Here is an 11,308-nt window from a genome sequence, read left to right on the forward strand (position 1 = left end):
AAAGAGCAATTTGCTTTAATTTAGAGCCCAAAAGAACCAAAGAAAAGAATCACTTCACAACTTCCTCAAATCTATTCTTCAGAAAACACAAGTGATGAAATTTACATATCATGATTGACGCTCAAGTATTTGTATGGATAAACTCATAACAATAGAGAAAAATGAACTGAACACTAAAACAGGTAGAATAGAAATTGAATAATTCAAAGAATTATTTTCATTGAGACAATAATCAAATTTATTTCCATCCATCAAAGAAACTAATAAACATAATATCCTTCAATGATTCGTTGACCGCCTATACCAGAACCTTGCTCGGTAATCATCAGAACATGTGAGGAACGCAGGCTGTGTTGGTGAATGTATTATGTATCTAACAGGTCCATTATGACCGAGTGACATCAAATGCAAACGTGACGCATTGCGAGAATTCCATGAACATAATGAAGTTGTGGCTTCATCGGGGAAGAGGACGTAGTCTTCCGTATGATTAAAAACGGCTTGGGTACTATGCTCCTGTTTTCCAGTTGTTCCAGCGCCTGTATACGCAATCAAACACCGACTTGTGCTCAGTTCCCATAATTTAACAAGCGAATCCTTGCCGGAGGATAGTAGATACTGAATAGAAAGTAAATTTAAACAAGATTACATGATATGAAATGCAATTCTTGATTACCTTGCCGTTCCTTGAAAATTGAAGAGAGCAAATCTCCACACCGTCATGAGATTGAGCGAAAGTATTGATGCACCTTCCACTCACGCCATCCCAGAGTTTGATAGAGCCGTCAGTGCTTCCAGTTGCATACACCTAAATTCACAATGCAATTTTATCGTCCCAACTTCGAGAATCTTCATAATTTACCTTTGCAGTGGAAGCGTATTTAACACATGTCACAGACGACTTATGCTGTTGCGAAGGAATAGCGCTGACAAAGCACTGAGCTGTGTTCACATCGTACACTCTTAAAACATGATGGTCCGTTCCAACTGCCATGAAATCCCCACTAGGATGAAACGAGAGACATCGAACCGGTTCACAATCCGTGAATACTTTATGCGCTTTTTTCACAGAAGCTTTGGAAATATCAAATAATTTTACAGAGCAGTCTCTCGAACCGGAAGCCAATATCTGCTCTTTCGGATGGAATTCAAGAAATGCCACCTCATCTGTGTGGTCATACAAAGTTCGTATAACTGGATGTCCTTGCTGTTCGCGACCTGGTTCAATTTCTTCCGGTGCAGACTTTGCCAACATACGATCAACGTCGAGAATTTTAATACTTGCATCAACACTTCCAGTTGCTACAAGTTGCCCGTCAAAACTGAACGCACCAGCACGGCAAGCTTGCTTGTGCGACGTAACGTAGGCGGTCTCATACGATGCAGGTTCTGGAGCCAAGGATGATCCCTCCGTTTCGAATTCGAGATCTGGAAATTAATGAGAACTTGAAGTCATAAAATTCAAATATCGCTAAACCCACGGTTTTATGTTCATCCACCGTCGGACCCGTCGAGAAGGAAGAGAATTGGAGAGGAGATTTCCAATGGGCTCGGAATATAGTGATTGTAATACAATTAAGTTTTTAAGTTCTTTGTGATAATAATGTAAGAAGAATCAACCTCTAACTAGGCTCGACGTGCACTTGACTTCATTTCTTCAAATGCCTTTTCCCCTAAAACAAGCGTTCCTAAGCCTCGTTCGACCAATCCCTTTACGCAATTACACTATGTGACGGTGGGTGAACCTGAAAATAAATCATACCTATTCCTGTTATCACATCATCATAAACAGTCTGTTGCTTTGGGCTCTCTGTTTGCATTCCAGCAATCATCACATGCAGCAGCCTGTCGCTAGGGGGGCATGGAGGATCAGCTCGTACAAGTGAAACCAATTCTATTGCTAGATTATGATGTCCATCGTAAAAAAGTTGGCTGTAAATAGGCAGAAGAGATTTAGATCACTAAATTATTTGCGATTGGATTTTCGAGTTGTCCATCCAAAACCCTTCTGAGTATATGGATAGCCGGATCTACAACACACTCCGAGCGATACAGCAGTGAAATGAAGCCTGTTAAGGACAGGATCGAATTCTATATATATAGTTGCCATTTACCCTTTAGTGGAGTATAGCGCGTCAACTACACGGCTCCATGAAATTCACTTTAGCTCCCCCCAGGACCCGCACTCTTCCTGTTCTGCGTCAAGTGCCTTTAGGGCAACCCACCCTTCGGCCAGCTTGGGAGAGTGGGTTCCAATTCATGGCATAGCCACCAATGCAATGGTCTCTCCTTGATGTGCGGTCTATTCACTGATACTCCCTTTTTCCGATCGCATCACGTACTTGTGACAGGCCTGTGAGGCGATCAAGTTCTTCGTTTGAAATAATATCAGACCAGCGTATCCCGAAAATACGCAGAAAGGTGCTCATGAAAGCTTGGAGCTTTCAAGCGACAGCTGTAGTCAATTTCCATATGCTAATCTCTTATAGCAACACAAGAGGAACACTAGCACGGAACAGTCTCAATTTCTTTTTGATGTTGAGATAACTGCATTTCCAGATTTTCGATAAGGCAGCAAAAACAAATCTAGCACTATTAATTCGTCAGACGATATCCAATTCGGTGCCACTGTCGGCAGAAACCACGCGTTCTAGATATACAAATTGATCGACAGAGTGCGATGACCTGTCACACTGGAAACCTTGATTTTGTTGGTGTTTATCTTCAGTTCAACTCTACTTGCCTCTCTTTCCAAATCAAGAGCCATTTGCACAAGGTCCATGACCCGATGAGAGCACAAACAGATGTCATTAGCGACGCCCAGGTGTTTGAGGAAAGAATCATGTTCCCTTGAACTCTTTCGCGTTCTCCTGACTAGGCAGCATGAAGAACGTCACCGATAACAAGACGAAATAGTATCGGTGACAAGATGCAATCCTGACGGACTCCGCTTTGCACCTCAAACTTCTCTGAGATTTTACCTCGATCCAGCACGCAACATTTTGCGGCAACATATGTCGGTCTGATAATAGCTATCAGTTTCTGCGGAATACCCCTCCTACATAAAGCAGTTCAAACTGACAAAGGTTTTCCCGAAATAGATGAAAATAAGGTTTAGGGTGTTGATGTGGTGAATGCAGGAAGATCCGAAGTGGAAACCAGCCTGCTTCCGGTCGATCAAGTTTGTAAGACGTTATTTGATGCGTTCCAGAATTTTTCAGCTATTACCTTTTCAACGGCGGGGAGCACACAGATACCCCCCAAATTGTCACACTCAAAACGGGTGCTTTCTTTTCCTTGATTCTTGATTTCACGTCGGGGGTCAACCGTTAACGTTCTTCACAGGACCATCGAAAGATTTACAACCATATGCAATTTTTTTCGAGCTGCGGTATATATCTCTGAAAACATTGCGTTCTGCGGCATCTTCCGCTTTCTGACCAGCACAAAAACAAATTCCCTTTTGTCACGGCGCACACTAAATTATAATTCCCAGGATTTCGCATGACATCGAAGTTGGAAAGCGTCACGCCCGCCATCCCTCGCAGTGGTCAATAGAGGACGTCGGAGGAGCGGAAAAAGGAGCAGGAAGTGCAGCCGTCAAAAGAGACGTAGCAGGATCGGTTGGAAAGGTAAAAGGCAAGCCATAAAACAAGTGGTATGGGAAAGCTTAGAGACGAGAGTTTGGATAGAAGTATCTTACGATTTACAGTGTTGAAGGCTTTAACGAAATCAGTGTAAATGCTCTTTCACTATATGGTGGCCAAAGTGGGCGGACAACCAGTTGCTGACATATCTTTTCAAGATTTTAAAACAGGAGGAGAGGAGGGAAATGGGACGGTAATTCTCGGCAAGCGTACGATCGCCACTTTTGTGTATGGGGATGATGAGAGCCTCTTTCCGCAAGCCGGGAAAATGATACTCTTCGAGGCTTTTGTTGAAAATAAGGGATAGTGGAAGAGAGATGGACTTACGATTTTTGAGCAAAAAGAGGTTTGGAGGACCATCGTAGCCAGGTCCAACAGTGGCATCAAGTTTGCAAATGAGGAACTGGACAAAGATAGGGGTAAGAAGGGGAATGGTGGGCGATGCGGGAAAGGCTATGTAGGGGATTCGGAGGGAGGAAGGGGAACATAGACCGAGGAAGAGTAGCGGCAGAGTCAATCACCAGATAGTTGGGGGTAGTTAGCAGAGGAGCCAAAGAATTTAATGGACAGAGGGGATAACTGGGCAGGACAGCGGCAGTTGCGAATGTGGGACCAGAAAGATTTCAGGTTTCCGTAAAAGCGTAAGCACTTAGGAGAAGAGGGAACGTAACAAGGGAGAAGATCAGATAAAATGGTATAGGTGTTGAGTGCTTGGTCACACGTAAATGAAGAGAGGAGGGGGACCCAGTTGATTGCCGCCAGAGCTGAGTTTAGAAGGCATGAAGGGATTGGGAAAGGCAACGCACAAGAAGGTTAGAGAGGACAAGGTCAAGAGTGCGATCTAAGTGGTTTCTAGAAAGGTTAAACTGGAGGACGCCACAGGTGTACATGAAAGTGGAGAGAGGAAAGGAAGGGTGGGTGGAGTTACTAGGGAGGGAGGGAAAGCTAGGAGTAATGGGCCAGGATGAAAGGAAGTGAGGGAAACCAAACGATTAGGACCTCTGATAATTTGTCGAAGAAAGCCTCGTACACAGAAGGCGTGTTAAGGTAGGGTATGGTGACCGAATCGTAGGTGGAGGAAGAGGAGTAAAAGATGATTTCGGCACGGAGTGGGGGCTTAACAGCTATTAGGGCATCTCCACCAGTTGTCTTGCCAAGCGCAGCGCAGTCTCTGTCACAACGAAAGACAGAGTCACCTTCGAGGAGCTCAGAATCTAAAATCCTGTCATCTAGCCAGGTTTCAGAAATGCAGATGACATGATGTTGGAATGCTAAGGCAGGCAGTTTGAAATCTGACAGCTTGGTCCTTAGACCCCTTACATTTTGATATAGTGTCGAATCATTTAAGTTCGGCGAGGCAAGCGGGCGGTCTGGAAATTTTCAATTTTTCAAGCTTATTCCTCTGATAGGACTTGACGAAGACCCCCTGTGGCCAAAAGGAAGACTGGACGATAGCATCGAAGTCGTGGGGATATATCACTTTCAAGGAAGCTGTCACTCGGTCAGGAGAGCCATCCTTCGAAAGCTGAAAGAGGTGGCAAAGTTGAGTTGACTTTGCTTCTGATATCATCATCATCATCAACGGCGCAACAACCGGTATCCGGTCTAGGCCTGCCTTAATAAGGAACTCCAGACATCCCGGTTTTGTGCCGAGGTCCACCAATTCGATATCCCTAAAAGCTGTCGAGCGTCCTGACCTACGCCATCGCTCCATCTTAGGCAGGAGCTGCCTCGTCTTCTTTTTCTACCATAGATGTTGCCCTTATAGACTTTCCGGGCTGGATCATCCTCATCCATACGGATTAAGTTATCTGCCCACCGTAACCTATTGAGCCGGATTTTATCCACAACCGGACGGTCATAGTATTGCTCATAGATTTCGTCATTGTGTAGACTACGGAACCGTCCATCCTCATGTAGGGGGCCAAAAATTCTTCGGAGGATTCTTCTCTCGAACGCGGCCAAGAGTTCGCAATTCGTTTTGCTAAGAATTCAAGCCTCCGAGGAATGCTTCTGATATAGGCCAGAATTTCATCGGACGTGGGGGAGTACGCTAGCCTTGACACGAACAGCTGTTTCGGCGCCAAGGCGACGTTCAATTGGAGTCCGCTCGGGCGACATGAGGTCGGAAAGGCCTGCGGTTCAGCAATGGCGAGCGTTGATGATGCCCAGAAGGAAGCGTGTGGTGCTAATGCAGCGACAATAGGACAAGCCCCAGGAGTGCTTAGCGCAGCGGGTGCTGAGTAGGAAACATGTCCCTCGGATGCAAGACGATTTTTCAGTTGGCTAGCGGACGTCGTCGGGTTGATACAATCTTTTATAGACACAATGTAATATTGCGTGGCAGATAGAGGCAAAGAATTAGTCGGGACGACTTATATATGGCGCCAGTATTGTTGGCCGCAGTCATCGGCAGGGTATAAGCAGAGCAGCGATGTTTCAGGAGCTGAGGCTACGCTAATGCTCGGCGAAGCAGCAGCTTGTGGGAGCAGAATTGACGGTGATTTCGAAAAAGCATGTTGAATCGACGCCAAAGTCGCCGTGTGTTGATGCAGCAGTTGAATTGCATCAAATAGCGTGGTACCACAGCAGGCGTTACAACGATAGGTAACGTTCAGTGAAAATTTTGCGCGAATATCTATGAACGCAGAGGGAATCACCAAACATTTGGGATCGAAGGTCGTACCATAGTGGCCATCGCAATCTAAAAATTTGGAGCGAATAGATTCCGGCTCCTTACAAATAGCACACAAAGTACCATAAATCGGCGAGGAAGTTGCATAATAAATTTGAAAAAGGGAGTGAAACACACAACCACGGAAGCTAATGATGCAAATTAAAGAGTGTTGGGCTCAAACCTCTTCCCTGGGGTAAGCCATTGTTTCAATCCCTTCGTCCAGCCTAACTTCAACCCACGTGTAGATGTCAGCTGGAATTTTATTTGTTCTCATAATACTGGCCAAAGTTCTAAGGACGACTGTTTCGTAGGCCTGGCTGATGTCCAATATCGCAGCCTTCGCTATTTGCCCTCGACTCGTAGCAATGGACACTTGAAGCAGAAACCCATTTATGCATGATGTCGTCGATCTACCTTAAAAGTGAATAACGCACACCTCATTCACGAGAGCAACTGGGATTACTAAATAAGAAAGTATGTTTATTTTGCATTTTTAGCCTCACACACAATTCCTGAACCACTCACCTTATCATCAGCCTGTATAGAATCTCCCGGTTTTTTACAATATTTTTCGGATCAAGTATCTCAGTGTCCTTCATTTTTACTCCTATTATTTACTTCTATGTATTAACACTTTTCACAATAAACTCTGAAATTGGTACTGCTTTGCCACTACTTCTCAACAGAATGCCGCGAATGTTTACTTCCGAAGATGTCAATTTGACAGACACCAAACTCAATTTTTTGAAAAGCCTTTTGGCCAACAGCCTTTCTTTCAAGTAGCACCAGCGACCCCGCAATCAAACCGAAGTCGTGACACTTCTCTGACATTCAAAACATTTTCGTTTATACACGTGAGTGTCTGACAAGTTCGTGCGGTACGTTACCAAGATGAAAATCCGGAAGGTAAAGCGGAGTAAGACGTATCGGTACAATGTTAATAGAAAGCGATTGCGGAAAACCCGTACGTCGACCGGCAAGATAAAGTGGTATGTGCAGTAAGCCCAATCGAAATCCTCTTCAGATTAATCACTTCCATCCACTTACAGCCGCACGATTAAGGAGAACTGGGCGGCCAATAAAAGCATTAAAAGCAACCTCCGGGAAATGGGTCTTGCAGTAGATCCCAACTTAGCTGTTGGTATCCCAAACACAAAGCAAGAGCGCATGAAGATTGTTAAACTAGTGAACGGCTTCGTGGAGGAAGATGTCATCGGCACAGCCAAACAAGGGAAGACTAAGCGGCCACCACGCAAAGCATTTGTCGTTCAGGAACTGGAGAAAGAAGCCAAAATGCCCAGGGAGTCGCAGTTTCGGTAAATATCTGCAGTTTCTTTCTAATCCTGTGCATTTGATTAAAAGAACCTTTGTTTCCAGGTTGCCACGGGGCGTCGTCAAGGACCTCGAGTATTTCCTAGATAAATTCAAATTTAATTACAATGCAATGGTCACTGATCGGAGAAACGTTAACCAGCTCACCTGGCGACAGTTTCGAGCCAAAGTGAAGAAATTTATGTCAATACCGGAGCAATTCAATGAGTATTTGAGAAGTAAAAATCTGACAAAGGACGATCTGAGAAATTGGGAGGAGTATGATACCGACGAGGAGTAGGAATTAGTTTAAGGATATTTGTTACGTTTATTTTTAAATATATAATTCTTTCATTAAGCAAGAGTTTTCATTTCTGCCGTGAGTGACTGTTTTCGAAGTTCCTGCCACTTAGAGGATTTCACAGCATCGTAATTTTGCAGCCCCTCCATCGCTCAGTGGTTAAATCCAGTGCGAAGAAAGCTTAAACTTCTCGAGTTTTCCAAGTGGAGGCATGCAAGTTTGCACAAACTTCTGTTCCTTCAGTAACAATAAATAAATAAATCTGCGCGGATTTCATCATCGTAGCTGTTATCGGTTGTGATTTTCGACCCTACATAGGAGAAATTATCAACGGTCTCAAAGTTGTATTCTCCTATCTTTATTCTTCCTGTTTGACTAATGCGGTTTGATGTTGTTGGTTGGTTAGTTTTCGATGCTGACGTTGCCACCATATACTTTGTTTTGCCTTCATTGATATGCAACCCAAGATCTCGCACCGCCTGCTCGATCTGGATGAAGGCAGTTTGAACGTCTCGGGTGGTTCTTCCCATGATGTCGATATCGTCAGCATAGGCCAGTAGTTGGGTGGACTTGAAAAGGATCGTACCTCTTGCATTTACCTCAGCATCACGGATCACTTTCTCGAGGGCCAGGTTAAAGAGGACGCATGATAGCGCATCCCCTTGTCGTAGACCGTTGTTGATGTCGAATGGTCTTGAGAGTGATTCTGCTGCTTTTATCCTCGCACATTGGTCAGGGTCAGCCTAGTCAGTCTTATTAATTTCGTTGGGATACCCAATTCTCACATGGCGTTGTACAGTTTTACCCTGGCTATGCTATCATAGGCGGCTTTAAAGTCGATGAATAGATGGTGCAACTGTTGTCCATATTCCATCAGTTTTTCCATCGCTTGCCGCACAGAGAAAATCTGATCTGTTGCTGATTTGCCTGGAGTGAAGCCTCTTTGGTATGGGCCAATGATGTTCTGGACGTATGGGGCTATCCGGCCTAGCAAGATAGCGGAGAATATCTTATAGATGGTATTCCGCGACGTGATACCTCTATAATTGCTGGACTGTGTGATATCTCCCTTTTTATGTATGAGACAGATAATGCCTCGTTGCCAATTGTCAGGCATTGATTCGCTGTCCCATACCTTGAGCACAAGTTGATGAACCACTTGCTGTAACTGGTCGCCTCCATATTTAACCAATTCGGCTATAATTCCATCGGCCTCAGGCGACTTATGATTTTTTAGCCGATGAATTGCACGGACTGTTTCTCCTAAACTTGGGGGTGGCAGTATTTGTCCGTCGTCTTCAGTTGGCGGGACCTCCAACTCGCCGATGTTATTGTTCAGTAGCTCATCAAAGTACTCAACCCATCGCTCTAATATGCCCATTCTGTCGGAATTCAGATGTCCCTCTTTGTCTCGGCAGGATGAGCATCGTGGTGTATAAGGCTCTATCCTGCTGACTTGTTGGTAAAACTCGGAGCTCGGAGCACCATGCCAGCGATGTATTGGTCCGAGTCTATATTGGCTCCCCTATATGTTCTGGCATTCATCAAGGCTGAAAGGTGGCGGCGTTCAATCAGCATGTGGTCAATTTAGTTGAAAGTGGTCCCGTCTGGAGAGCTCCACGTATGTTTATGAATCGCTTTCCGCGCAAACCAGGTACTTCCAACAACCATTTCGTGTGATGCTGCTAACTGGATAATGCGCAATCCGTTATCATTGGTATCCTTATGTAAGTTATGGGAGCCAACGTATCGCCTGAATACGGACTCCGTCCCTACTGGACTGTCGAAATCTCCAAATATGATTTTGATATCATACTTGGGACAGGCTTCGAGGGTCCGCTCAACTGCCTCGTAGAAGGTATCCAATGTTGATGAGGCTTATATTTCTAAATTTGCCTCGCAAGCGCAGAGTGCATAGCCATTCGCTTATGTTTTCAAAGCCGATAACAGCAGGTTTCATTTTTTGGCTGACTAAAAAACCTACTCCGAGCATATGGTTTATTGAATTACCGCTATAATATATGGTGTAGCGGCTCTTCTCCAGAAAACCGGTCCCTGTCCATCACATCTCTTGTAACGCTGTTATATCAGCCCTATATTGGGACAGAGTATCGGCTCGGCTATCAGCAGCATTCGGTCTGTACAGGGAGCGCACGTTCCATTAGAAAATGCGCAAATAGTTAATCCGTTGTCGTTGCCGGGTTCGTCGTTGTAAGATCCATCCTGTCCGAGCTCCTGTCCTGGCTTCGTAACATCGGTTTTCCGTGTAGGATTGTCAGCCCTACCCAACCCCCAACCTGGAGGACCAGTTGGTGCATTCGGTCCCGTTTTTAGGCGCGGGAGACTCACCTTCATCGTTCTCCGTCTGCAGTTTTTCATAAAGAAAGAACTCCCAGCGATCACCACGTGGAGGTGGAGATAGGGTTTGGTAGTAGAGGTGTTGGCTCAGCAGGTATTTCCCAGGTTTTATGCTCCACGTTTCGCTCTGGGACCTATACTACCCTTTGACCGCAGCGGTTTTTGGTGATGTTTAATTGCAAGGCAGAACAAGTATTCATAAAATAGTAGAGTAGAAAGGGAGAGGGGGAAAGGTGGTTGGGAGAAATTGGAAAGCTGAGATGATTTGACCACTTCAGCATGAGGAGGCTAAGATCCTCGTAGAGGAAGAAAAGGAGCCTGATAGCAATAAGAAACATTTCTTCATATATTGTAGGTGAGATGGGCACGCACAGTGGGCGTATAGACAAGATGCTATGAACGGAAGGGAGTTGGTCGGGGAGACACGAAAGACAACATAGTCATAAGGAAAGGTCAGATAAGGGGAAGCCGGGTTCAGTGCAGAATCGATCTTTTATTGCAGTTAGCATCCCACCGTCTCTGGACTTACGTTATAAAGGCCGGTTCCTGTTGCAGCCGAAAATAGAGTACCCTACGGAAGCTCAGAGTTTAGTATACTATCATCAAATCAGGTTTGAGATATAGATGACCTGATGTTGCTGAGTCAGTTTGGATCCTAAATCCACAATATTCCGGTAAAACAGGCGGACAGTGGACACGGAATCAGCTACATTGATCGGCAAGGGTTGTCCTGAAATTTACTCGAGAATTGATGGCGACAAAATTGTTTCCACCGATGGACCCAAGCCTCTGGATACCTGAAACTTTTATCTAAAATGTGATGAAAGGAGACGATTAATATTATCGAAAAATAAGTAATGATTTCCTTCCCTTTCAAATCGATTGCGCAACTACAGTATGGGAAAGACGCAAAAATGTTAAGTGCTGGGTTCCGTTTTGAAAAATCAGAAGTTTCCTGATCTTTGGCGGGAGCGCGTAGGGTGCCATATACCTCTTGACAACAAAAAGAAATAC

The 11,308-nt window shown here is 44.8% G+C and overlaps 2 protein-coding genes across 2 annotated transcripts; one reads left to right on the forward strand and one right to left on the reverse strand.

Annotated features, from left to right (window-relative positions):
* Positions 1–175: 175 nt before the first annotated feature.
* LOC119660130 (cleavage stimulation factor subunit 1) lies at positions 176–7,043 on the reverse strand. The gene is made up of 5 exons (XM_038068528.1): positions 6,850–7,043; positions 1,763–1,932; positions 863–1,428; positions 677–808; positions 176–618 (listed from the first exon to the last, which is right to left on the reverse strand). Exons 1-5 carry the CDS (start codon positions 6,921–6,923, stop codon positions 280–282), a joined length of 1,281 nt encoding a protein of 426 aa, XP_037924456.1. The 5' UTR covers positions 6,924–7,043; the 3' UTR covers positions 176–279.
* Positions 7,044–7,143: 100 nt separating this feature from the next.
* LOC119660131 (nucleolar protein 16) lies at positions 7,144–7,993 on the forward strand. The gene is made up of 3 exons (XM_038068529.1): positions 7,144–7,313; positions 7,374–7,640; positions 7,702–7,993. The coding sequence occupies exons 1-3, from the start codon at positions 7,216–7,218 to the stop codon at positions 7,934–7,936; spliced, it is 600 nt and encodes a 199-aa protein (XP_037924457.1). The 5' UTR covers positions 7,144–7,215; the 3' UTR covers positions 7,937–7,993.
* The last annotated feature ends 3,315 nt before the right edge of the window (positions 7,994–11,308 follow it).

The sequence above is a fragment of the Hermetia illucens genome, chromosome 6 (genome assembly GCF_905115235.1).
Source record: "Hermetia illucens chromosome 6, iHerIll2.2.curated.20191125, whole genome shotgun sequence".
Lineage (NCBI taxonomy): Eukaryota > Metazoa > Arthropoda > Insecta > Diptera > Stratiomyidae > Hermetia > Hermetia illucens.

Coding starts and splice junctions, on each gene's coding strand:
- LOC119660130 (XM_038068528.1), bottom strand. CDS start 6,923: ATGAAGGACACTGAGATACTTGATCCGAAAAATATTGTAAAAAACCGG. Junction 1,933..6,849: donor CTATACAGGCTGATGATAAG/GTGAGTGGTTCA, acceptor GCCTATTTACAG/CCAACTTTTTTACGATGGAC. Junction 1,429..1,762: donor TGATGTGATAACAGGAATAG/GTATGATTTATT, acceptor ATTAATTTCCAG/ATCTCGAATTCGAAACGGAG.
- LOC119660131 (XM_038068529.1), top strand. CDS start 7,216: ATGAAAATCCGGAAGGTAAAGCGGAGTAAGACGTATCGGTACAATGTT. Junction 7,314..7,373: donor TCGACCGGCAAGATAAAGTG/GTATGTGCAGTA, acceptor ATCCACTTACAG/CCGCACGATTAAGGAGAACT. Junction 7,641..7,701: donor CCCAGGGAGTCGCAGTTTCG/GTAAATATCTGC, acceptor CTTTGTTTCCAG/GTTGCCACGGGGCGTCGTCA.